The sequence below is a fragment of the Mastigoproctus giganteus genome, chromosome 8, assembly GCF_048544385.1.
Source record: "Mastigoproctus giganteus isolate SK-2022 chromosome 8, ASM4854438v1, whole genome shotgun sequence".
Lineage (NCBI taxonomy): Eukaryota > Metazoa > Arthropoda > Arachnida > Uropygi > Thelyphonidae > Mastigoproctus > Mastigoproctus giganteus.
The window spans coordinates 14,200,995-14,227,280 of record NC_143582.1 but is presented as its reverse complement, the minus strand read 5'-3'; the positions used below and the strand labels follow the sequence as shown (position 1 = coordinate 14,227,280).

At 37.8% G+C, this 26,286-nt stretch overlaps 1 protein-coding gene across 6 annotated transcripts in view; it reads right to left on the bottom strand.

Moving 5' to 3' along the window:
- LOC150081274 (uncharacterized) overlaps window positions 1-26,286 on the bottom strand; it is a 207,994-nt gene that overhangs the window by 81,761 nt on the left and 99,947 nt on the right. For all 6 annotated transcript variants that reach the window (XM_090379587.1, XM_090379583.1, XM_090379586.1 and 3 more), the window contains one exon: window positions 13,607-16,147. In XM_090379587.1, the coding sequence (XP_090235713.1) occupies window positions 13,607-16,147 (2,541 nt within the window). The remainder of the gene's footprint in view (window positions 1-13,606; window positions 16,148-26,286) is intronic.

The following is a 26,286-nucleotide window of genomic DNA, read 5'->3' as shown; positions in this document are numbered from 1 at the left end:
CTTCACCTTTACAAGTAACCAAAATGTTTCTTTTGTTAAAACTGTTTCTTTGCAACCAGAGGAAGTAATACTATTGATATTATCAGCAGCGATTGTTCATGCAATAAGAAAATGCAAAGTAAAAATGCAAAAATGAAAACGAATCTGCAGATAAAGGAATCACTAGGTGGTGGTGATCACTGATGTGGGACTGACCGAAATGGATGTCAGATGAACTAATGAGACATGTGACACAAAATAAAAATGCATGGAATACATATAAATTAACACGCAACACAAAAGCCTATGGTAGATATAAGCTGGTCTGAACTCAAGTCACAAAGGTTAGTTAGACAAAGGCCGATTACGAGAACTATTTGGCAAAGGATGCAAAGAAAAATAGCAAAGAGTTCTTAACTTATGTAAACTCTAGAAGGAAGGGGGATGAATTAGATTGGTCCACTTGATATTGATGGTTCAACTGTTGATGATCCTGCTCAGGTAGCTAACAAACTGAATGAGTATTTTGCATCTACACATGAGAAGTTATTCAGGCGCCTTCGTAGCCAGGTGGGAAGGAGCAGCAGCGCGTAGCACACGCTTCTTGATTAGACCGGGGTTCAAGCCCGTCACCACCAAATACAGAAGATTGATGGTTCAACTGTTGATGATCCTGCTCAGGTAGCTAACAAACTGAATGAGTATTTTGCATCTACACATGAGAAGTTATTCAGGCGCCTTCGTAGCCAGGTGGGAAGGAGCAGCAGCGCGTAGCACACGCTTCTTGATTAGACCGGGGTTCAAGCCCGCCACCACCAAATACAGAAGATGCGGAAAGGTCAAGGAATGACCACCGCATATCCCGGAGCAATATGGCCTTAGTTGCTAATGCTCCTAAAAACCAAATAAACAAACAAACAGAAGTTATTCGGGTAGTGGAATGCCAGAGGTGTATTAAACTCCGAGTGAGCTAAATGATTTTGTAATAACTGAGAGTAATAAGTGTAGCAGATATTGTTGAAAATAAACAAAAGAAAGGCAACTGGAGTGGATGGAATCCATCCAGTTACATTAAAGGAGGCAGCAAAGGAAGGAATTATGGGACCTTCCTTGTACTCAGGGGAGGTACTTATGGACTGGAGATGTGCAAATATGACCCTAATTCACAAAGGAGCATCAAAGGGTGTCAAGTAATTACAGAGCTGTTAGTTTAACGTCTGTTCCAGAGAAATTAATGGAGGCACTAGTTAAAGAAGCACTGCAGGATCATCTAGACAAGACTTCAATTATAATTCGGGCACAGCATGGGTTTGTTAAGGAGAAGCCTTGTCTGACCAATTTGATTGGATACTATGATGTGGTCACAAAGAAACCGGATGCAAAGAATAATTCTGTTATGGTATACTTGGATCTTAAGAAGGCTTTTGATACTGTTGCACATGGAAGATTGTTGCACAAATTGGAGCAGTGTGGTATTAAGGGCAAGTTGCTGCTATAGATAAAGGGATGGTTGAGTGGGAAAAGACAGAGGGCAATCAATGGACACTCCTCTTTGTGGACTAATGTTATTAGTGGATTCAGTGTTGGTTCCATTGTTGTTTTCTGTATTTATTAATGATACTAATGATGGCATATCAGGCTTAATGTTCAAGTTTGCAGACGATACGAAGGTTGGCAGGTTTGTTAATGACACTAATGCCAGTAGGCTACTGCAACAGGATCTAGAAAAGTTGAGCAGATGGGCTGAGAGGTGGCAACTGAAGTTTAACATTGACAAATGTAAAGTACTTCATATGGGTAGCAGTAACTGCAGAGTAATGTATCAACTGTGTGGTACTACATTCAGGGTGGAAGAGAATGAAAAGGACCTGGGGTAATTGTGCAGTCAGATAGATATGAAGTTTTATGAGCAGTGCAGATGATCTACAATAGTAGCTCATGGTGTCTTGTCATTGATATACAGGAATTTTTCTAGCAGGGATAAGGAGGTGATTATCCCCTTGTATAAGGCAATGGTCAGGCTACACCTTGAGTACTCTATACAGGTCTGGAGGCCTCATTTTAGAACGGATGCCAAGCTGCTGGAATGAGTACAGAGAAGGACAACAAGATTAGTGAATGGAACAAATTGTTGCTCTTATGAAGAAAGGCTTAAGTTTTGCAAATTATAGTGTCTGGAAACTAGGCACCTGTGAGGTGTACAAGGCCTTGAATGGTTTGAGCAAGCTCAATGCTGAAGGGATTCTTCCTCTTGCCCAGATTAATCATCTATGGGAACTTAAATTCAAATTAAGGAAAGACAGTTGTAGAATAGATGTGCAGAAATTTGCCTTTAGCCAGCGGGTGGTTGATTGCTTAAATAAATTCAAGGCAGAACTAGATAAACATTTGGAGTGAATGGATAGGTGAAATGGGAAGGGGTTTTTTTTTTTTTTTTTTTTTGGCTGATGCTGTATAAGCTTGCTTTCTTGCATAATATGCCTCTATTAATGGTAAAAATCCATTTCGTGGCACTGTAGTAACTAACTGCTACTGGTTGCCCCACTTTCAAGTTTTTGATAGTTGGGTTCCTCAGTCAAAATCAGACCCCTTGCATTCTCTCAGACATGCTGTGATAAATAGAAATTATGCAGTTTGTTTAAAAACATTGATAACTTTGTTTATTGTTTACAAATTTAAAGCTACATACGGAAGATTGTTTCAGGGTAGTAGTAATCCATAGGTAGTACTGCACGAGGAAGTGTAGAATGACAAAAACCTAGGGATAACAATACAGTGTGATGAAATTCTCTGGGCTGTGCAAACAAGTTGCTAGGGCAGCTCACTGAGTTCTGTCAATGGTATACAGGAATTTTTCAAGCAGGGACAAGGAGGTGATTCTCCAGTTGTATAAGCAATAGTTGGGATCCATCTTAAATACCACATACGGGTTAGGAAGCCTCATTTTAGAAAGGACAGAGATGTGTTGGAACAGGTGTAGAGAACAGCAACAAGATTTGGCAGGGAATAAAGGGAATCTCACCAAGAAAGACTAGTTCTGTAAATTGCAGCATCTGGAAACTACAACAAGACCTGATTGAAGGTGTTTAAGGCAGTAAATTGATTGAGTAAACTAAAAGCCAATGGCATCTTTATTCTTTCTAAATGAAACACTGTTCCAGTGAAGTATATACTGGAGCAGAGCAATACCAAAGCAACTTGTCATGAAGGAGCTTCCACAATACGAGATCAGTGCATTAAACAGCAAACTTAGTTTTCTCATTGCTATGCAAGAAAAATGGCTCTGGCTATCACTTACAATAATGTAAGTGATAGCCAGTTACTTACATTTTTAATACTAGCCATTTCCAATCTCTTAATTAACTTAATTTTGTTTTGTACAACATCTTGCATCTCACATAGTGTGGATACTTCTCATCACTGGGTTGCTAAAGGCTTCACAGTGCATACTTGCTCACTGATAAAACTCCAAATAAAGTCAAAATGATTGTGGACGGTGGCAATTTAAATTAAACAGTAATGTACTTCTCTGCTGGAGCAATCTGTTTTGCTAGGAGTAGTGCAACACCAAGGTAACTTGCGTTGAAGGTGCCTTCACAATATCAGATCAGTGCACTAAATAGAAAACTTAGTTTGATCAATGCTATGTAACAAGTTATTTAACATCAATACATTTCAGGCACTTTTGATTTTTTTCCCCTTTAAATTTTCCCTTCTGTAATTAATAGAAGTGAAAAGTAAAACAGTTATCTCCTTGCCAATTAAATTACCAAGATTATAATTTTATAAAACCGATTGCTCCAGCAGAGAAGTAGATTACTGTTTAATTTAAAGTGGCTGATCCCACATACTTTTTGTCTCTTTTCTTGTTAGATATTTAGGTATATCATCACAAGTGACACCACGTTTGTGAGACTTACATAACAATACACACGAAGCATGCATAGCCTGTCTACAGCTAACAATACTGCATTAAAACTACACTCATCATCAGCCATTTTCAATCCACTGCAGGATGAAGGCCTCTCCAGCAACTTTCCAGTTCCTTCTGTTTTGTGCAATGGTCATCCATTTACTACCCACAAACTCATGAATTTCATCTGTCCATCTCCGTTGTTGTCTTCCAGGTTTTCTCTTAGCTCCTCTTGGGTACCATTCTGTTATTTTCTTAGTCCATATGTCATCATGTCTTTGAGCTATGTGTCCTGCCTAAGACCATTTTAGTTCTTTAGTTTTGATAAGAATGGTCTTTACTTGAGTTTGCTGCCTAATCCATGTGTTTCTCTTCTTATCTAACAGTCTGATTCCCAATATAATTCGTTCCATTCTTCGTTGTGTAGTTCTCAGCTTCTCTTCCATTCTTTTGGTGAGTGCCAAAATTTCTCTTCCATTAAATCATGGTGGGGAGTATACATTGGTTCATTATTTTACGTTTCAGACAAATTGGGATATTGCTCCTCAGTATGTGACTATATTTCCTGAATGCTATCCATCCAAAATTTATTCTTCTCTTGACTTCCATCCATTTATCATTATTACAGCTAATGACTTGTCCCAGATAAGTATATGACCACCTTTTCAGTTACTGCTCCTTCAATCATTATATCCCTTTCAGTGGCATACTTGTTCATCATTACTTTTGTTTTAGCCATATTCATCTTTAGTCCAAAATCCTTACTAACTCTGCAATAACTGGTTAAGATTTTCCTCTAATTCTTTGGGATCGTGGCTTATGACCACAATGTCATCTGCAAATCGTAAATGGTTTAGGTACTCTCCATTCACATTGACTCCTTTCTGCGACCAGTCTAAGCTTCTGAAAGCTTCCTCAAGGGAGCAGTAAACAACTTTGGAGATATGTCTCCTTGTCGAACTCCTTCCTCAATTTTAAATTTATTACTGTCTTTGTCTAGTCTAATAAAGGAGGTAGCATTCTCATATATTTTCTTCAAAATCATAATATATGGGGTATCTATTCCTTGTCTTTCTAGTGCCCGAAACATTGCCTTATGCTGTATGGAGTCAAATGCCTTTTCATAATCCACAAATGCCAGGCATAATGGCGTTTTATATTCATTTTCTTTCTCCATTAGCTGTGACATTATGTGAAGGTGATCCATAGATGAGACTCCTGTCCTAAAGCCAGCTTGCTCTTTTGGTTGATTCTCATCAAGTATTCTTTCTAATCTGTTAGTAATGATCCTTGTGAACAACTTGTAGATGTGGGATAACAAGCTAATTGGTCTATAATTTCCAATTTCTGATTTATCTCCTTTCTTATGCAGCAAAACTCTGATTGCATTATTCCACTCCTTAGGTGCCACCACACCTTTTTTAATGCATTTTGTTAAGAATCTTGCCAGTTTTTGTGTCATGTCTCTTCCTCCCAATTTTAACAACTCTACAGTAACTTCATCTTCCCCCGGAGCTTTCTGATTCTTCACTTTCTTCGATGCACATGCTACCTCATCAGGAAGGATATCAGGTATGTTGTATGTGTTACTAATTTGCGATCCATCTTCCCCGCTGCTGGCATCCTTCCCTTGCTCCTTGTATAACTCTTTATAGTAGTCTTCTGCTATTTGAATTATGCCTTCTCTGCTATTCGTAAGTACACCTTCGCTATTCTTCAGTTTCAGTATCATTTGTCTTTCTGTATTACTGCTCATGACTGCTGATTTAAATCCTTTGTTTTCCCTTAATGCTTGTTCTACTTTTCTTGTGTTAAATTTTCTTATGTCCTTTCTGAGTCTCTTTCTAATGGCTTTGCATAACTCAGTATACTCAATTTTCTCCCTGTCAGCGTTTTTCTTGCTCTTCATTTGTCGTCTTCGGTTCATTATGTCAAGTGTTTCTTGACTGAAAACTACACTCTGTGGATTAATCTACAAATTTATTTTTTTCATACAATTTGTATGGAAAAAAATACTGTCTGATTTCTATGATTTTAATGAAATTCAGGTTGGGTCAACAAATATTTTTAAAAGGCTGAAATATAAAATTTCATGAAAATGTGTCCCCTGGGAGTTCATGCGTTATATGCAGATGGACGAACGAACATGGTGAAGACTGTGTGCGTGCATGCACACACACACACACACACCATTTGTAAATGAGTATACTCCATAGTTTGCAGTATAAAAAGCTAAACAGTTTCGTATGCTAGAGTAGTGATAATTTTCATCTGGTTGTGCAAGTCGAAGTTACAAAGTAGCAGTTATGGGAAGTAGTAAAGATATCAATATGGCACGACTGTGGGTTTTGACATGATTGTGAGTTTCAATATGGCATGATTGTGGGAGCTTGTACATCTTTCTAGGGTTTACAATACCGAGATTCCCAAATACTGGGATGCCAGTCATTTTTCTCCCAGTATTAAAATCCCAGAATCGATACAAAAATACTGGTTTTTCGGTATTAATTTAAAAAATAATTATCCATGATTTATTCACATAAAGGTTATAAAATCGACAACAATAAATCATTAATACTGCTGAATTTGCAAACAAGGGTTTGTCATACACAGTACAAATGCAACGGAAACCTGAAAACATCATGAAACTGTAAGACATAATATCTTAAATATATTTCTCTTAGTAAGTATAGCATATGTGGAAGTAAAGCACTTAAGGAATATGGTAAACAATGGTGCGGCAGGGTTAAAATTAAAAGCTTCTGAACATTAGTATAATCCCTCTATTACACCGCTACGTATGGAGCAGTTCAAAGGTATTGTGAATAGGTGATCTTGAGGTAAAAGATGAAAGCATTTCATTATGTGGAAAAAATATTGTTTTTCCCACCAAAGGAAGAAGAGAGAGTTTAAAGAATAACACTGTGAATGGGTCAGGTTTAAATTAGACAGGGGAGATATGTAAATGCATGCAAACCCCTCTGGGGTTTGCACATAAGCTTGCATATGAAAAAGTAGTACAAAGGGTGATTGTAACTTGCAATCAATTCAATAAATAAACGAGAAGGAAATAAATAAGGTGCTCGCACTAAAAGAGGGGTTTGTGGCTGTTGTTCGGAGTGATTACAGACTTCCAGTGGTAGTTCTGGGAGTGTCCATCTGTATTTCAAGGGTTGCCATTTTTTTATTTGCCCTGGGTGCCATCACCCCTAGTTGAATTAAAAACAGTAGAGGAAGAAAGAGATCTGGGAATTATGATACAGATAGATACAAAGTTTTCTGAGCAGTGTAAAGACATCGAGGAAAGCTCACAGTGTCCTATTGATGATTTTTCTAACATTGTCCTGTAGAGATAGGGAGGTCATAATCCTACTATATAAGGCAATTTTAAGACCACATTTGGAACACTTGTGTCCAAGATATTGAGAGGATATTGAGCTTTTTGAAGGGGTCCAAAGATGGGCACTCACCGGGTGAAATTGGCAAAAGGGAGACTGTATGAGAAAAGACTGATTATGTGGGATACAGAGTTTGGCACCTTAGAGGGGGAACCTGAATGAGATCTACAAGGCTCTGAGAGGGAGTTAGTAAAATGAATATAGACAGAATTTTCACTGTTATAAAGAATTCCATAACTAGGATCTATAAATTCAAATTACAGGGGTAGAGGTTTAGACTAGATTGTTGGAAGTTTTCTTTTATTCAGCGAGTCATTGATTACTGCAACAAGTAGTTTTCCCAGGTAGTTGAGTCTGACAGTTTGAAGGAATTCAAAAGTCAACTGGATAGTTACCTAGATCAGGAGGGAAGTTCATAATTTGTATTTTCTTATCTCATTTTTTTTTTTTTTTTTTGCAGGTGCAGCAAAAGTCTGTGGCTTCCTTGCACTATATGACTATACTAATACATCTATATAGTGAAGGGTTCTGCTGGGCATGTTCTTGGGCTAGAAGTTAATCCGGAAGTTGAATAACAAACCAGTCAGCCTGGCTTCTACTACTGCTGTGATAATTTTCTTCAGTATTAACAGTTATTTTTGTTATTTGCTTTTTTTTTTTTAGGAGCATTAGCAACTAAGGCCATATTGCTCCGGGAATATGCGGTGGTCATTCCCTGACCTTTCCGCATCCTCCATATTTGGGGGTGACGGGTTCAAACCCCGGTCTAATCAAGAAGTGTGCTACGCACTGCTGCTCCTTCCCACCTGGCTACAGAGGTGCCGTATTAACAGAGATCTGTTCTCGAAATCCCGAAATAAGACAGTACTGGAAGAGCTATACAGCACAGCTCAACTAAGGGGGGAGGGGGAGGGAGAGAGAGAGAGAGAGAGAGAGAGAGAGAGAGAGAGAGAGAGAGAGAGAGAGAGAGAGAGAGAGAGAGCCATATTCCGTAGAAGGAACCCACACAAAGGAATCCCACCGTGAAAGAGAAGGAAGGCAAGTCCTCTGAACTGTGTTGTTTTGGAAATGGTACTTAGGTATATAAAGTGGGAGATTATTTTAGAGTAAGGTTGAAGAAACACAAGAAATAAGGAAATGTTTAGTATTGATTTGGTTTATTGGTTGAAGTTGTAAAGAAAACTGATATTGCTAAATTAAAAGAGATTACATGGAATTGTTATCATTAAGTTAGCGACTTATGGACTGCTGTTATGAAGAGAATTGATATTGGTGATTAAGAGAAATATGAGGAAGTGATTAAGATTGAATTAGTTTAGTGTTTGAAGCCATAGAGAGAGTTGAGATTGTTAATTGAGAGAAATTTTAATGAAATGATAGCATGTATTAACAGATTAAATGAGAAAAATGAATAGATTAGATGTAAATGAACAACACCAGTTATGTATTGTAAGTAGATTTGTATGATAAATTACATGTTTTATATTTGTGTTATTGCTCTTGAGAAACTGACAGCTCTCATATAATATATATACTTGTGGGGGGGGTCCTCAGCTGCTGGAAATTCACATTTTTTTAATGCAGTCAGGTAGCTTGTGGGGTTTAGTGCTTGAGGAGAGCTGCTTGTACGAAAATCATAACAATGGCCACTGACGGCGATACTAAGGTACAAGGAAATAAAAATTAATAAATAAATAACCCCCCCCCCCCAACTTAGATTTGGTTTCCTCACCAAGCTTAACCACCAGTCCCTTTCTTTCATTAATACGGATATAGTGCCATAAAAAGTCAAAAAGGAAAAAGATTTTTTGAAGATGAGATAATAAGGGGAGGGTTAAACTGCCACTCGTCTACGACTATCTCCATACAAAGCACCAACCAGCACAGAATCCAAAAGTACGTTCTTTGCCACTAATTAAATATGTACAAAATTAGATCCAGTTTAAATGGATTGAGTTTCTTAAGAGCTCACTTTATTCGGATAGGTAGTGTAGATGATTATTTTTTTGTTTTTAGAATAACTGTACATTTAATAATTTTTGATAGAATATCTATTATTGTAATAAGTTTTATTTAAAACTTGAATTCAAGTAATTACTTATTTTTTCCTTATTTTATTGCACCTAATTGTCATCAAAATTTATTACAAAAAATGTTTTTTTTTTTTTTTTTGGAATACCAGTATTAAGATTTTGACCGATATTGTAACCCTAGTGCTTCCATATTGGAAATGCCACACCTTGTTAGTTGCTTATGGTCCATTGTGGTAAGGTGTACAAAGAATGGTGTTGAACAGGTGAAACCACCTTCTGCCGACAGAACTGTAAAAGATTATGCAAGGTGGATGTTCGTAGTAAGCAAAGGATGCAGCACATTGTATGGGAGGCGCCTCCGTAGCCAGGTGGGAAGGAGCAACAGTGCGTAGCACACGCTTCTTGATTAGACCGGGGTTCGAGCCCGTCACCACCAAATACGGAAAGGTCAGGGAATGACCACCGCATATTCCCGGAGCAATATGGCCTTAGTTGCTAATGCTCCTAAAAACCAAACAACAACAAACATTGTATGGGCTCAATGGCAAGTCACTCTGCAACAACTGACATTTCAATACAATATGGGGAATGCAAGAACAATATCGCAAATGACGATGCACCCACACTCAGATGTATGGGGTTCCATAGCAGACAACCACAAGAGACCCTCTTCTCATCACAGATAACTGTCAACAGCGAATGCTGTCGTGGTGTTAACAACACACTGGTTGGACACTGAAGGACTGGAAATGAGTGCTAGTCAGATGAGCCAAATACCTGGTGCTGGACCTATCATGCATGGTGCCCACTATCCAGACAGGTGTGTTTTTTGTTAGTTGTTGGCACATCAGCTTCTGTGGCCATACTGCACCTATCGAAGTTTTTGCATTTTACTCTGATCCAAACTGGGATTCGAACCCGCGACCTTTGGGTTGCCAGGCAGGCACTTTACCCATCTGGCTAGCCCGGCCGGCTGGACAGGTGGTTGTTGCTTAATATGGGGCATGTTTTCCTTGAGAGAACTAGGACCCCTGGTGCATATGGACCAATATTTCACTGGTTTGTTGTTTGTTATTTGGTTTTTAGGAGCATTAGCAACTAAGGCCATATTGCTCCGGGATATGCGGTGGTCATTCCCTGACTTTTCCGCATCCTCTGTATTTGGTGGTGACGGGCTCGAACCCCGGTCTAATCAAGAAGCGTGTGCTACGCACTGTTTCACTGGTGAGGTCTACTGGCAGCTCTTAGGAGATCACGTACACCCTAACTTACTACATTTTTTCCCAAACAGAAACAATCTTCCATGACAAGAATGCACCTTATCATTGGGCCTGCACTGTGAACAAGTGGTTTGAAAAACAGCAAAGATATCACCCACACCTGTAGGATGTTTTGGAACAAGAAGCAAGGTGCCTGGACAAGCAACCATCATCTATCCTGACATTGAGAGGACTAAAAATGGCTTTGGCCACCATTTACAATAACAGCACTTGTTTCCATCAATCACTTTATTCCTCAAATATATTAATATAATTATTTTTACAATATATTAAAAAAATGCTTTCTCTTTTATGAAGACACTATTTTTAAAGCACATATTACCTAAACATGGAAGTTCTCACTGTCTTGTTGTTTTTTTCTTATTTTTTTAAATTAACCCAGATTTTAGACTTTAAAACTTATTTTTGTCCCAGTTGTACACATTAGCATTACCACACATATCAAGAAACTATGATTTGATTTAACATTACAATATACGTAATATTTCATTTTGTATATTCCATTTATATCATGCAACAGAGCATGCAACAGTAAACTCTCGATTTTGTGGGATAGATGGATAGATAAATATGTTCCCGGTTAATCCAAAAATACAGTCAAGCCCTCGACATATGTAAGAGATACGTTCCAGGACTTCTTATGCAAGTCTAGCTTCACGTAACTTGGGAATGACTGATAAAATATTGCTACTATATCCCTGATCTGCCAAAATTACAAAAACCACATAATATCTTCAGAAGAATGAATAAAAAAAAGCTATATATTTTTAATTAGTTCAATTAAAAACTTTATCTGGGGACAGCAGTGAAGTAGTCGGAGTGGCACATAAGAAAAGAAAACATAAAAGGAAGAAAAATGCATGTTATTTAACTGTAAAAACATATGTATTTTGTAGCCTTGGTTATTATTATAGTTGACCTTCACTGGTGCCGACCACTTCTTGTATTCTGTCTTTCTCCTTTACTGTGTTCACCGTTGCCACTGACAAATCTGAATTCCGTGCGATACTTGTTAATGTTAATAATCAGAACCCACTTACCCTTCAACAGATATTAGACAACTCTGCAAATCTAGATGAACTATTTAATTTTATTTGGCAAATCCAATTTGACAAACAAATCTGAAAAAATTGATTTAAAATAAAATAAAAAAAAAAAAAAAAACCAGGAAAGACACACCTTGGCCTTTGATGCCCTTGTATTTTAAAACCCCTAAACAACAACAACATCCGGTTTATTTGGATTTTTTGTTAGTTCAATTAATTATAAATTAGTAGTAAACTTGATCATATTGCATTTGCGATAATACCGAATAGCTGGAATTCTGTGGGTTTTTTACTTTATTATAGTGAAATGTGTGTCCCCTTCACGGAAATCTTCAGTCATATAAAAAAAATATATAAATAATATAAATTAAGTCTGAAGCTATGCAAGCCGGGGACTTACTGTATCGAAATAATTTTCAGCAACCTACATAAAGTGTGGTGATAGATAAAAAACGAAGAAAAAAAAAAACTTGCCACACACTACTCGCATGTCCAATATGATGCTTCCGTTTATTTTAAAACTAATAGCTTCCCTTTATTTTTTACAATGTGGCATATGGTTTGGTTATCAACATTACAGTGGTTCTTTAGAGATTTAATAAAAGTACCATTTTCAAACTTTTGAATAATTTCAAGTTTTTGTTTAATTGAAAGCACAACTCTTGTGTTTGCCCACCATTTACATGATTTCTAAACAAACAAACAAACAAACAAACAAACAAACAAACAAAAAAAAAAATTTCCAACATCCCTGACATACATAACTTGCAAAACATCTGTTTGTACCAATTCTATTTATTACTTGGATTTTATGATTTCTGGTTTTTTTTTTTTTTTTTTAAATTCAGAATTTTGAAGTGTTCCGGTTAATCTAGAGTCTGTTGTATATATTAGCCAATCGGTTAATTCGGCAGTAATGACAGCCAAAAGTGTAGCAAAAATAGTAGTGTATCATCTAATAGGTGCCCAACTTAATTTTAATTTCTGGAAAATGTTTTGGGTTTTTTTAAAATTCTACTTGAACAATGCCAATATTTCATCATTTCTTAATGGACTGCAATACTTATTGTATGTAACTTTTTTTAAGTTTTAATAGAACATTAAAAACTAAAAACATTGTGTTTTAGCCTTTTATTTAAAAAAAATTAATTCTGCAATAAATTAAAAATATTTTGTGTTTGGCTTTATTTCTAATTTTTCAAACCTATTATATAATTTCTTTACATTTTTTTCCTCATCAGGAGGCATGCCACTAAAGCTGTATGTGCTACAAGTAGCATGAATGCTGCAAATAAATAAATATCTGTTTATTCTCTAGATGGCAAAGGCCAGAAGAGTTTACAAAGTCATTGTAACTTTATACGTAGTGAATTATTAATGGCAGCTGGATTTTTGGTGCCACAGTCACAATGAGCATACTTTTTTTTTTTTTTTTTTTTTTTTTTTTGCAGCATATGGGCTCAAATCTGCAACCCTCCTTACTTGTGGCTGGGCATGTTTACCACTGGACCACAACCAGTTCCAAGCTGGACACTCCTGGTTAAACCTGATTCTATAAATTTTATTGGAAATCATCTGAATTTATTCCAATTACAATGGAGTGAAATGGCACACTTGCCTTTTTTTTTTTTTTTTTTTTTTAATGACCAATTTTCTTAATTTTTTTTAAGTGATTTACAATTTTCACTTCCTAGATTTAACTGTTGTGGAATTGAAAGTTGCACTCAAGAAGTCATTATGTTGCCAGATTTCTCTTCCATTTGAATAAAATCAAAGAGATGTAAACACACCTGAAAAACAGATCAAAAGTTTACTGTTATCGAAAGCTTCTAGCAAAGATAACCTAACCTTTAATTTAGTATGCACAAATTCAAATTTACTAGAATATCTATTCTCTTTGGGGGAGGGGGGGTTTACACTACTGCTCAGTGTAATCAATTAAAACAATAACTCTTACCTTGTTAATAATGTTTTGTAAGGAAGCTCCTGAAGAATTCACCATTTGGAAGGACGAGCTCTTGAAGAATGTTGCTAATCCAGCAGCACGGCCTTCTGGAACACTGACAACATTTTTATACCCAAGGGCATCTAAACTAGGTTCAAGCACTTCATTAAGGTAAGAACCCTTTACTTCCTGAAGACAAATTATTTCTGCCTGCAACCTTCTCAATTCATTAATAAACTTTTCATTTTGTGAAGCATCATCTTTTACTGTGACTCCAAGGTTATAAGATACAAAACCAAACATTTTGTCCTTTAGACTTTTCCTAGTATCTTCATCAAAATTCGGATTACATACATAGTTTCGATTAGTAAGTAAAAAGGACTCTTCGTGTGGCTTTGGTAAGTTAATATGCACATCATGAGCACCATTAGCTTTTGGAAATGAATCATCAAGAGCATTTGAAGTTGCTATGTTTGTGTCGGCATCACTTTCAGATCTTACAGAATTTGAAACCACTTCTTCAGATGCATCTGCAACATTACTTTTATCAACATTTTCACCATTCACAGTTAAAGGATCACTCTGCCTTTCTTGTTCATCTATTTTTTCAGACACAGGCACAGAAGGCACCATTTCTTGGGTAATACCATCGATTACTGGTTGAATGCTCACTTTTTCTTCAGATGCATCTTTTTCCAAATCTTTGATTTCAGCAACATTCTCAGGTTCTTCTATTTCTGAGAGAGAGTTTGATTTTTCATTTACTTTAGCTTCATCGCAAGATAATTCTAGTGACTTCTTTTCTTCCACATGTTCTGGTTCAACAGACTCATCCTTATCTTGACTATGTTTTACTGTATCTAGAACAGATAAGTCTGTACAAAGAGATTTATTTGTACTGATATCACTGTCAGAAAGTGCAGGGGAGATGCACTTAGAATTTTTTTCTGCATTTTCCATATTTTCTTGAATACTCTGTAATTTTTCAAATTTATCCACAGTAGTAGGAAGAACATGAGGTGGAGAGGTAGTACTAATTTCTGGAGTTTCATTTTCTTCCTGCTCTGATGACATATCAGCTGTTACCTCTTTCCCTGACATACTATCCCCATGGGGGTCCATTTCTTCCAGAGGTTCATTTTTGGTCTCAGCAATTTCTGGAACAATTTCTTTATCAGTTTCTGATGAAATAGGCTCACCCACTCTTTCTTCAGTATGAGCAACCTTAAGTTCAGGTGTTGGTGAAGGTGAACTGTCTACTTCCATTGGCTCTACTGATTCTTCACCCTCTCCCCCTTCCTCCTCCTCTTCTTCTTCTTCTTCCTCCTCCTCCTCTAATCCTTCTTCCTCCTTATGTAATTCACTGTCATCTTTATCATTTGTTTCTTTCATTGTTGATGGTGAGGATGGTGGCAATAGTTCAGTGGATACACTTTCATCTTTTGGTGACTCTTCGCTTTCAACTTTACTATCCTCCTGGCTATCAGTAACATTTTCAAGAGACCCATCATCAACACACGAAAACTCTTCTTTTGAAATGCTTTGCTCAGATTCTACAAGTGGTGATTTTTTGTCCATATTTTGATCAAGATTTTCTGAAGAATCTGTTTTTGGTCGTTTCACGTCCTGTCGCTCATCATCTTCCTCATCATCCAGTTTTCTCTTCTTTGATGTGTCATCTACTGTTTCTATTATTTGATTACTTTCTGACTTATCAGCAACTTCTTCACTCTTCACATCTTCATCTTCTTTTTCACTGGTAGTCTCTTTTACCTGCTTTCCACGAACACTCCTCTGAGGCCTTGCAAATGAAGAATCAGTTGCAGTTGAACTCCTCGGCGTTCTCCTAGTAGATTTCACTTCTGGAGCTGTTTCTGACCTAGTTCTTACAGCTCTTCTGCCTGTTGAAACTGAAGCTTTGGAATCGGCATTTCCTTCTCCTCGGCTGCTTCTTCTCCTTGCAGGAGCAGGTGTTAAACCATCTGAACTATCATCTTTAACTTCATTTTTCACTTCTTCCATTTCAATGTTCATCTCTTCTTCTTCTTCTTCATCTTCCTTAGTTTTAGATGGCCTTCCCCGTCCTCTTCCTGACTGCTGTGTTGCTCTGCTTCTTCCTTTAGATGATTCACTTTTTGTAGGAGACTTCAGAGGCACCTTTCCCTTTCCTCTATTTCTACTATAATTTTCAGAATCAGATTCATCTGCATCCTCCTCCAAACTATACTCTTCTTCTTCTCCTTTTGTAACAGGCAGCTCTTCTTCCCCATCACTCTCTTTGTAGTTTATTCTTCCAGTACTGCGACGAGAAGATTTGACGCGGGATGCCGGGGATTCTAAAGTAATTTCTTTGATAGGTTTACTTCTACCATCAGAAGAAGTACTACCACGGCGATTACTCCGACTCCTGCTTCGAGTCACTCGTGATTCGGCTACAGATGCAGCAGTCTGTGCAGCAGTTGAACTTCTCCTTGATCTTCCAACTCCACCTACTGCAACTGGTGAAGTATCTCTCTTTGCAGCTGCTCGTGCTGACCGCCGGGGAGTCACTTCCTAAAAAAAATAGGGTAGTGGTGAGTTTAAACTTTCATGTGCAACTTCACAGAAAAAAAAAATTATATGTACAATAATTATGTGCAGTATGTACACAAAATATATTTCTAAAGAAAAATTCTTTAGCAAACAAATGCAATTTTTCAGTTTAAAAGAACTTTTCTTCTCTTGTTCAAGATTCTTGCAATTGTTACTACCAATAAACTGGAAGGCCCTACACACTTAAAGAATACAATTACATGCATTTATTACAACTGTCCTGATGTAGCCCAGCAATCAATGCATGGGTACAATAACACACACATTTGAGCTGATCATGGTTCAAGCCCATGTCAACTACTAAATACAGATAATATATGTATGTTTACATTCTGCTAAAAGTAATGTTCTGTATTTTCTATCTTGTAAACTCTTCTGACCTTATGTGGCCATCATGAAGTATAAACAGAAAACTTATTGATCACTAGAATTAGGTATAAATTTAAAATTAAATAAATAAGGTGTGTGTGTTTTAACATATACAGTAACTTACTGAATTATGAATACAAGTATTCATCACAAGTGGTTCATAAATCGAGAGTAAACTTTCCTATATATATAATGAAAGAATGCATGCCGAATAATTTATTTTTTTTACACATACTTTAACACAACTTTTAACAAAAGTTATTATATACATCATATAGTATAGGCAGCACGAAAAAAAGTGTAGTACAGCTACACTATGTTATGCTATTACAGAAAAGGATATAACTGTCAATAAGCTCACATCCAAAAACCTGGGGTTAGCCTGCCTTAGATTTGTGAGTTTGTACTGTATTTATTAATTTATTTACTGCTAAAATTTCTTGGGGGGGGGGGCATAATGTATTGTGTGTGTGTATATAAAGTACACATTAAATGCACAAATATTGTAATATTTCATAAATCATAAATATTTTGTTCTCACTCACCATCAGTGAGACAACACCAGGATAGCTAATAGAGGCCATCTGCCAGATGATGAGAAGCCAGTAAACTTTGAAACAGCTGTTCTGGAAGCATCTCAAATTTTTAAATGTATACTAAATTTTCCTTTTTAGGTTATGCTATACAATTCAAAAAGATATCAGCAAATTAAAATTCATATATTTTACCCACGTTCAGTTTTGATCATTGGGAAAATTTCTGCTCGCAACAAAGACTGCCAAGCACAGGATCCTCAGCAGTAAGATTTCGGCTTACGTTCAACTTAGAGGAAAATACAGTTAATCACTGTTCTGTCCAAGTTGCTAATATCTTTTTAAATTGTATGGCATCACTAGAATAGGTGAATTCACTATATATTTAAAAATCTGGGGAACTGCCAGGACATCTGTTTTGAAGCTTTCTTGCTTCTCATCATATATTGTTGTTATTTGGTTTTTAGGAGCATTAGCAACTAAGGCCATATTGCTCCGGGGATATGCGGTGGTCATTCCCTGACCTTCCTGCATCCTCTGTATTTGGTGGTCATGGGCTTGAACCCCGGTCTAATCAAGAAGTGTGTGCTACGCACTGCTGCTCCTGCCCACCTGGCTACGGCGACGCCTTCTCATCATATGATTGATTTGATTTCAATAAATGCATTAAAAGGCCCCTGAAATCCTATGGCAATGCTGTTGTTGTTATTTAGAGGTTTAATGGTGCAAAACCTGCTGCTGCTGGGCTATGTTCTGCCACTCATATGTTTGTTATTTGGTTTTTAGGAGCATTAGCAACTAAGGCCATATTGCTCCGGGGATATGCGGTGGTCATTCCCTGACCTTTCCGCATCTTCCGTATTTGGTGGTGACGGGCTCGAACCCTGGTCTAATCAAGAAGCGTGTGCTACGCACTGCTGCTCCTTCCCACCTGGCTATGGACACGTCTACCACTCATATGGTTAGAGTATTAATCCTGTTATGGTTAGGTATATTCATGGCAGTATCTGTGTAATGATTGTTGAGACATGTTCTGTACATTTCTTCTAGATGCACTCTACATTATATTTGATTGCAGTAGTTTATCAATTGTAGGAAAACATCAGCTTAACTGCAAAAGTAGGCATGTTAATAAGAGGAAGGCTATCAGCTGCTCCTTTTGTGAAAGATAGTCAGTCAAGCAGTATATGATGAACAGAGAGTGATACTTGGTAATTTATTGATGCACTGCAGTGATCTTCTTATTCAATCGAATAGGAGAGCGTCACATAACCACGTCCAATTTTCAGTTGGGCGAGGATTACTTCTTCATGTCTATTTGATTGAATACTTGATTTTCAGGGTTAGAGGACTTGTTTAATTTGAAATAGCTTGTTAAGGTTTAATCTTGCTATGTATGTCTATTACAAATGCTTTTTGTAAGATTGTGGTGGACTGCTGATCTTAACAACAGCTTCAAAATGAAACAAGCCCTACATAAGAAATGGAAGCATACGAATGACAGTAAAGACAGAATCGCCTTTTCCCGTGGCAGGGCCCACTTTAATCGAAAGAAAGCTGACGCAATCCAAGTGAACCTTAACCGCACTCTGAGGAAAGGAAAGCCATTCTATGCTGCCCCACATGGTGGATTCAATCACATGCTTGATCCTCAAGAATGGCTCAAATACATCGTCAGATTTTCAAATACAACCACAGTCCCATCTACAGTTGTCCAGCCTGACTATGAAAACCCTTCAGATGTCCTAGGGACTATCCAGATCACGGAACACGAGCTAATATGTGCCATCAATTCCCTTCCCACAACAGCCACTGTTGGGGAGGATGGAATTCCACAATTTATGATCAAATGCTTAAGCACATTCATCATAGGCCCTATTCTCTCGATCTACAACAGATGCCTCGCTGAGCATTATTTCCCACCCCAGTGGAATAAATACAGAGTGTACCCCATCCCCAAAAACCAATTTGCCACAAACGTCAGCCAGTTCAGACCCATATCAGTTGCCTCTTGTCTGTTAAAAACTCTTGAAAAGGCTTTGCTGCCCACAATCACTCAACAAATCCTCCAGACGAAACCACCTGAAATCCACTATGCTATCGCAGGAAAATCATCAATCACTAACTTGGCAGCCACCACAGAATGCATTCTCTCAGCATTCTAACAAAGAGCTGAGCTAGCAACAACATACCTTGACATAAGCGCAGCCTTTGATGCCGTGTCGATTCCGGCCTTGCTCCTCCTACTTAAGGAGAATTTTCACATTCGAGGTGATATGCTGTGCTTTTTGGAATCACTTCTCAGTCACAGAATACTTATTCTCCATCGGCAGCAACATACCCTATCCTGCGACATTACCGCTGGAGTACTGCAGGGGGGTGTCCTGCCTGGTGTCCTGTTCACAGCCATCATCGTGCCCATTATTGCCTCAACGAATGGTCTCCTATGCTATGCCGATGACTTCAAACTGCTGACTCCAATTAACCCTGGCGACAACCCCCCCCAGCTCAGCAACAGGATCAATTCCCAACTTAAGGATCTAGAATTGTCTGCTCAGGTTATATTCTCCCTTAAATCCATGCCGACAGTACTCAACGTTTCACTCGCAGGGGTACGAATACCAAACATACCCTCGCACACAGACCTTGGCATTCTGTTCAACCAAAAGATATCCTTTGTCAACCAGATCGACAAACTCAGTACCAGATTTTCTCGTCTACGGTGGATCTCAAAGCAGCAGCTGCTACACGTCCGACATCCTGCCACTGTTAAAAGGTTGACCACCTCCACCGTCTATCCTGCCATTCTCTATGGTGCAGAAATATGGGCCTCTGCTGCACATACAAACCTTAAGCGGGTGTACACTGCTGAGTACTGGCTACTGAAATGGGCGAATAACAAGCTTCGGCTACCTCCCGCTACCACAACTACCATGATGGCACAAGCACTCGACATCCCGAGGTTGAAGTTCCTGATCGTTGAAAAGAGGCTGGTCTTCACAGCCAAACTCATCTCAGGCCAAATATCATGCCCAAATATTTGGCATGCTTGCTCTTGGAGGATTCCACAGCCAAGCCTAAGGTCGGTACCAGCACTTGTGGCTCACCACAACAGGCTTGTACTCACCGAAAGATTTCTGCCCAAGCAGATGCTCGCTGCCCTCAACCGTGTGGACGCCGACATCGACACCACAATAAGTAAAAAGAAGGACAGACACAACTTTATCAAAGCTCTTGAAACCTGAATCACTGCCAAGTTGTATTTGTTTTTCTTTATTTGTGTTCAGCTCCTTGTTTTTATGATGTATTTGTACTTCTTTTTGCATTTGTAATCTGTATTTTGTAGCCTTTTGTATGTGTTCGCTATATTTTGTAGCCATTTGAATTTGTACTTATGTTATCTATATGTGAACCCCTGGCGCTCGTCGCCGTGATGGGATATTGTGCTGTAATTCTACTTCACAATAAAGATTTATTTATTTTTGTAGCTTATTTTTTTTTTTTTTTTTAAATGAGCCAGTAATCGGTGTATGGTGAAATTCATTAGATGCACCCGTCATTACACAATCAGCCAACTCATTCCCCTTGATCCTTGCATACCCGGGAATCTAGCACAATCTAACAATTTAGTTTCTTTTGACATGTGTTTTAAATGTGGTTTGAATATGTTGCAGAAATGGATAAGAACTATAAACCTCTGATTGCAGAGCATAAATTACACTGGGTGAATGTATATATAAAATTTAGTGGTAAGGATTTGATCTCTATTTGGCTTATGGACATTATTACAAAAAAGAGTTAGCTTAGAGAAATCCATTCCCGGAGGCATACCTGTTGGGCAATTAATTGAGAGTAATTTCTGTACAGGATTTTCCATTTTTATACATATGTTTGCCCACGGTGCCTCCGCAGCCAGGTGGACAGGAGCAACATCAGTGCGTAGCATACGCTTCTCGATTAGACCGGGGTTTGAGCCCGTGCCCAACAAATATGGAGGATGTGGAAAGGTCAGGGAATGACCATAGCATATCCATAGAGTAATATGGCTTTAGTTGCTAATGCTCCTAAATAACAAAAACAAACAATGTTTGCCCATACCAAATGACTGCAAATAAATTTGATCCTGCCAGCACAGTTCAGTAGTAATCTCTCTCTCTCTCTCTCTCTCTCTCTCTCTCTCATGTGTGTGCGAGCACACACACATACACAATTAAGGTTCATTGGTCTCTGCATAAAAACTCTGGACTGATGAAGTATGGGGAGTGTTCCTAATGCAACACACCATGATGTATCAGTTCATTTCTATTTTCAAGATACTAGGGCTTAATATAAACGCAAGAAGCGAGTACTGATCGGCTCCCTCGTGTAGTGGAGGTTTAGAGTGGACTCCAGGAAGTTTTCTTTTACCCAGTGAGTCATTAGTTTCTGAATAGATAGTTGCGACTGACAGCCTGAGAAAATTCAAAAATCAACTATGAGGAGAGTCACAAAGGTAGTTTATTTTATTTTATTATTTTAAGGTTTTTTTTTTTTTTTTTTTTTTTGTACCATATAGCTGATAGTAATACTAAACTGAGACATATGCAATGGATTTAGCAGATTTTTTTTTTTTTAGTATACCAAGAAACCATGTCAGGCATAGTGATTATCTTTTCTAGAATTTTTCCCATGCAGCTGGTAGTGCTATGGGTCAGAAATCATCTGGATTTGTGCAAAATTAATTCTTAGAGTATATATTCTGTTTTAAAGTGGAAGTAACATAAATGAAACTCCTCAAGTTGGGCTATCATTACGTAATGTATACCACCTTGGGCTAGCAGAACTCTTCTTTTCAAAAGAACTCTCTGGAGTTCTGAAAGAGCAAAAGGTTGGTTATACAGCTCATTGTAAGTAATAGAAAAATTTTATATTTTTCAGTTTATGTTTCTGGAAGATTGCCATATGAGGAGTTTTTAGAGATATTAGCAAAGGTTTAACCTAAAGCATTTGCAATTTCCTCTAGTTCAGCAGAATCATGCCCAATCCAGTTAAGTGGAGGAGAGGAAAAATTTTGAGATTTATGGTTCATTTCGTTAATTTTACTCCATACCATTCTGGTATTTGTGGATGAAAATCAGATCCAAGATTCTATTTAGTTTGCTTCCTAACATGCTTAGCTTTTCTATGGGTTTTCTTGAACTTGATTAGATTTTCCATAGGTGGGTATTTACAAAAGCTATTCCAAGCTTTCATTTCTTTTTTTTCATGTTTTTACGAGGCACTTTTCATTTCACCACAGTTTTGGATGTATGGAGAACCTTGTGCATGTCTTTAGTAAATGTGGTATTTTTATATATATACACACATTTTTTCTAGTTTGCATTGTCATTTAAGTGTTAACAGAGACCACACGTGTTTGACAGTTAGACAGGATGAAGAGATCAGTAGGCAAATTGTTTTTTTCTTAATTTGTTTAGATATCTTTTAATTATTTTTTGTAATATTTTGCAATTTTAATTCTTATCTTTTCTAACACTAATTCTGCTTGATACATTCTTTTCAGTATCTCGTAACCTTGAGGCTCCAAGGTAAGCTGGGGGTATTATAAAGCAAATAGAATTAAAAGAGAATAAAATTAAGAATTTAGCATTTTTAAGACCCAGTTAACACAATTGGCAAAATGTGGGAACCGGATAACTGGTTACTATGAACAAAAGTTCATAGTAACCCTTGTATAACACGGTAGTTAGGTTCTTATAAAATGTAGTATTGTGCGAAACTGTGTTATACGGGACTAAGAAAATGTATGGAGGGGGGGTTACATTCAAAAGCTAACAAAAATACACCATTCTAGATTTCGTGTATCTTCTGTTCTCTTTAAAAATTCAGGTTTTTAATTTAAGTATCTGGGTTTGTTTGCTTCTGCTTGATATATCTTTGTGAATTTCATCGTGTGGAACTAAGCATTTTTGAAGCTCCCTTTTGAATTTTGGGCTCCTTTCATTCAAGAATCTGCATTCAAAAATTAAGATTCTAGTTGCTCGGCTAACTTTATGCCTCCCCCTATGCTTTTTAGTGTAAAATTTGGTGTAAAAATTTCATCTACACTATCATCACCTGAATTGATTTGATTTTACCTCCAATGCCATTTGTACCAAATCCGCTATGCTGACCTCTTTTTCTACCAGTAATTCCTGAACATCTTCAGTAATCATATCTTTTTTTAATTTTTTTTTTAGGAGCATCGGCGACTAAGGCCATGTTACTCTGTGTATATTGTCTATAAATTGCGTGTCCTGAGGTCTATTTTCTGTTTTGCTAGACGAAATATCTGATTTTCCGGGAATAAAAACCATGCTACCCTTGCCTGAGCCTGACTAACTCAGCCACATTGTGAAAAAGACCCATAAAAATTCCTCCTTTCATCGACGGGATTTGAACTCAGGTCTTTTCCAGCTGGTGTGGGTGGAGGAGGGCGATTCTATCACCTGTGCTACCCAGGATGGTTTCAGTAGTTATATCATCAAAACCTTGCCCTCCTACTGACGTAGCAAGCTCTACTATCGCATCGATTCCATTTTCTGCCCATTCAATCAAATTCCTGAATGAACTGACTCTGGCCATATATTTTCTCACACACATTTAATGTTCACAATTTTACTTCTTTCAGCAATAAATGATTCTGATACAGTCCACAATATGATTCTGATACAGTCCACAATTGAGAAACGTTTCCATGCCTCCATTACTTCAATAGATTCGGAATCAATTTTTTTGCAAAATCCATTGTAACGATTTTCTGATGTAATGAGTTTTAAAGGTGGATACAATGCCTTTATCTAACAGCTGAACACAACAAATGCTTTTGCAATATAGAATCTGTGTGGAATGAGTTAGTTGGAAACAAAGCTATAATGAGGGTGGGAGTAATCTATACACCAGACGACTGTGAGGATTATGAGAGCCTATACAAGCATATGGACTAGGTGAGCAAGTGTAAATGTGTTATTCTGGGTGATTTCAATTTGTCCCTAATTGAATGGAGCAAGTAGGAGGGAAATTCACCACGGCAATAAAAATTTTTAGATCCACTGCACAACTGCTATTTGTATTGGCATGTTGGGGAAAGTAATAAGGGCAAGTATACTCTAAACCTAATCAGATGACTGAGCAGGAACCATTAGCAGAGAGTGATCACAGAGTTAAGCTGGTTGATGGGAAGAGAGAGATGTAGAAATTGTTAAAGGCAAAGGAATGGATTTTAATTCCAGGAAAGGATATTATGATAGCTTATGGTATTACATGGCCTCTATTAAATGGGGAAATAGCACAGAGCAAGAATATATTAGAATTATGGTTACCTTTAAAGCTAGTCACAAAAGCCCTGAATGTGTGCATACTAAGAAAATGAGGAGGATGCTGATATGGATGAATAGTGAACTGGCAAGTCTAAGACAACAAAAAAAGATAGCATGGGACAGTTACAGAGGGATGAAATGTACTGAAGCCTATGGCAGCTACAAGTTGATCTGTGATAGTACCATATAAAGGGTTAGGTTGGCAAAGGCAGATTATGAGAGCTTGGTGAATAAGAGCGTAAAGAATGAAAGAAAGTAAAGTCAAGTATGTAAATACAGTGGTACCTTGGATTGCAAGTAACTTGGTCTGCGAGTGTTTTGCAAGACGAGCAAAAATTTTTAATAAATTTTAACTTGATAAACGAGCGAGGTCTTGCAATACAAGTACAGTCAGTCCTCGTATAACACGAGTTTACATTACACGAATTCGATCATACACGATTTATAAATAGGGGAACGATATCTTATATAACACAAACCGAATTCGCTTATGCACGATTCGCCTTGTGTTTACAAGAAATGGCAGTGGAACGCAGAATCACCCCCAACTGAACGCAACACGATAGGAATGAAGAGAAGATTCTGAAAATGTATTTATGTTTTTTATATCAGTCAAGGGGAAACACATTTCACCATAATAACGTAAAAAGCAACACAATTCCAGCTATCGGTATGCAATTAGATCGAGTTTACTACCAGTTTATAACAGATTCCATTAGCAGAAACGCAACTGGAAACTGTTTTTATTGTTTTATGGTAGTAACCCCTAGAAATGTGGTTTAGGAAAATGTGAGGTGTTAATAGTGTATCTCTGCCTTTATGGTGTTGTTTATTCAGTTTCTACACTCGCGCAGCTTTGTTTATGTGTATCAAGGGTGCCTCCTCATTTTGTAATTGTGCTTTATTCCCTAAAAATTATCTGCCGAGCGTCACGTGCTGCTCGGGATTGTGGTTAATCGTCTCACATGCTCGGTCTCAGTCGGCATACCTCATTCGCTTATGCACGATTAACCAGTCAACACTACACTACACTTCACTACAGTCAACATTGTAGTGAACATTCGTGCTAACGTTGTGACCACGTGTATGTGCATAAAGCATTTTTTTTTTTTTTTTTTTGTTCAAATTTGGTGACTTATTTATTAACTGTGCACTACAAAAATGGCCCCAATGAAGAAAAGGGTTGAAAAGGAAGATGGTAAGAAGAAGGAGATGATTACGGTAGAAGTTAAGAAAGAAATTATCGAGAAGCACGAACAAGGTATGAAAGTGGCCGCCATCGCAAGATTTTATAAGAAGTCTACGTCAACAATTTGCACAATATTAAAGAAAGAAGAACTAAGGGGACTAGATGTAGCAAAAGGAGTCATGAGAATATCAAAGCAACGGCCACGTATTCTGGAAGATGTAGAAAAGTTGCTTTTGGTGTGGATAAACGAGAAGCAACTAGCTTGTGATACTGTGACCAAGAACTTGATCTGTGAGAAGGGAAAGGCCTTGTACGCTGACCTCGTAAGTAAACAGCCAGGTACATCTACAGAAAACGAAGAAGGCTTCAAGGCGAGCAGGGGATGGTTTGATAACTTTAAGAGGAGAAGTGGCATCCATAGTGTTGTGAGGCACGGAGAGGCTGCGAGTTCAGACGCTAAGGCAACTCAACTGAGGCGTTCATTGCCGAGTTCCAGAAGCTCATGGTTTCCGAGTGTTACCTGCCGCAGCAAGTTTTTAATTGTGATGAGACAGGGCTTTTTTGGAAAAAGATGCCAAAGAGGACCTACATTACAGCAGAAGAGAATGCCATGCTCGGTCACAAGCCCATGAAAGACCGTCTCACCCTCTTGCTGTGTGCTAATGCAAGCGG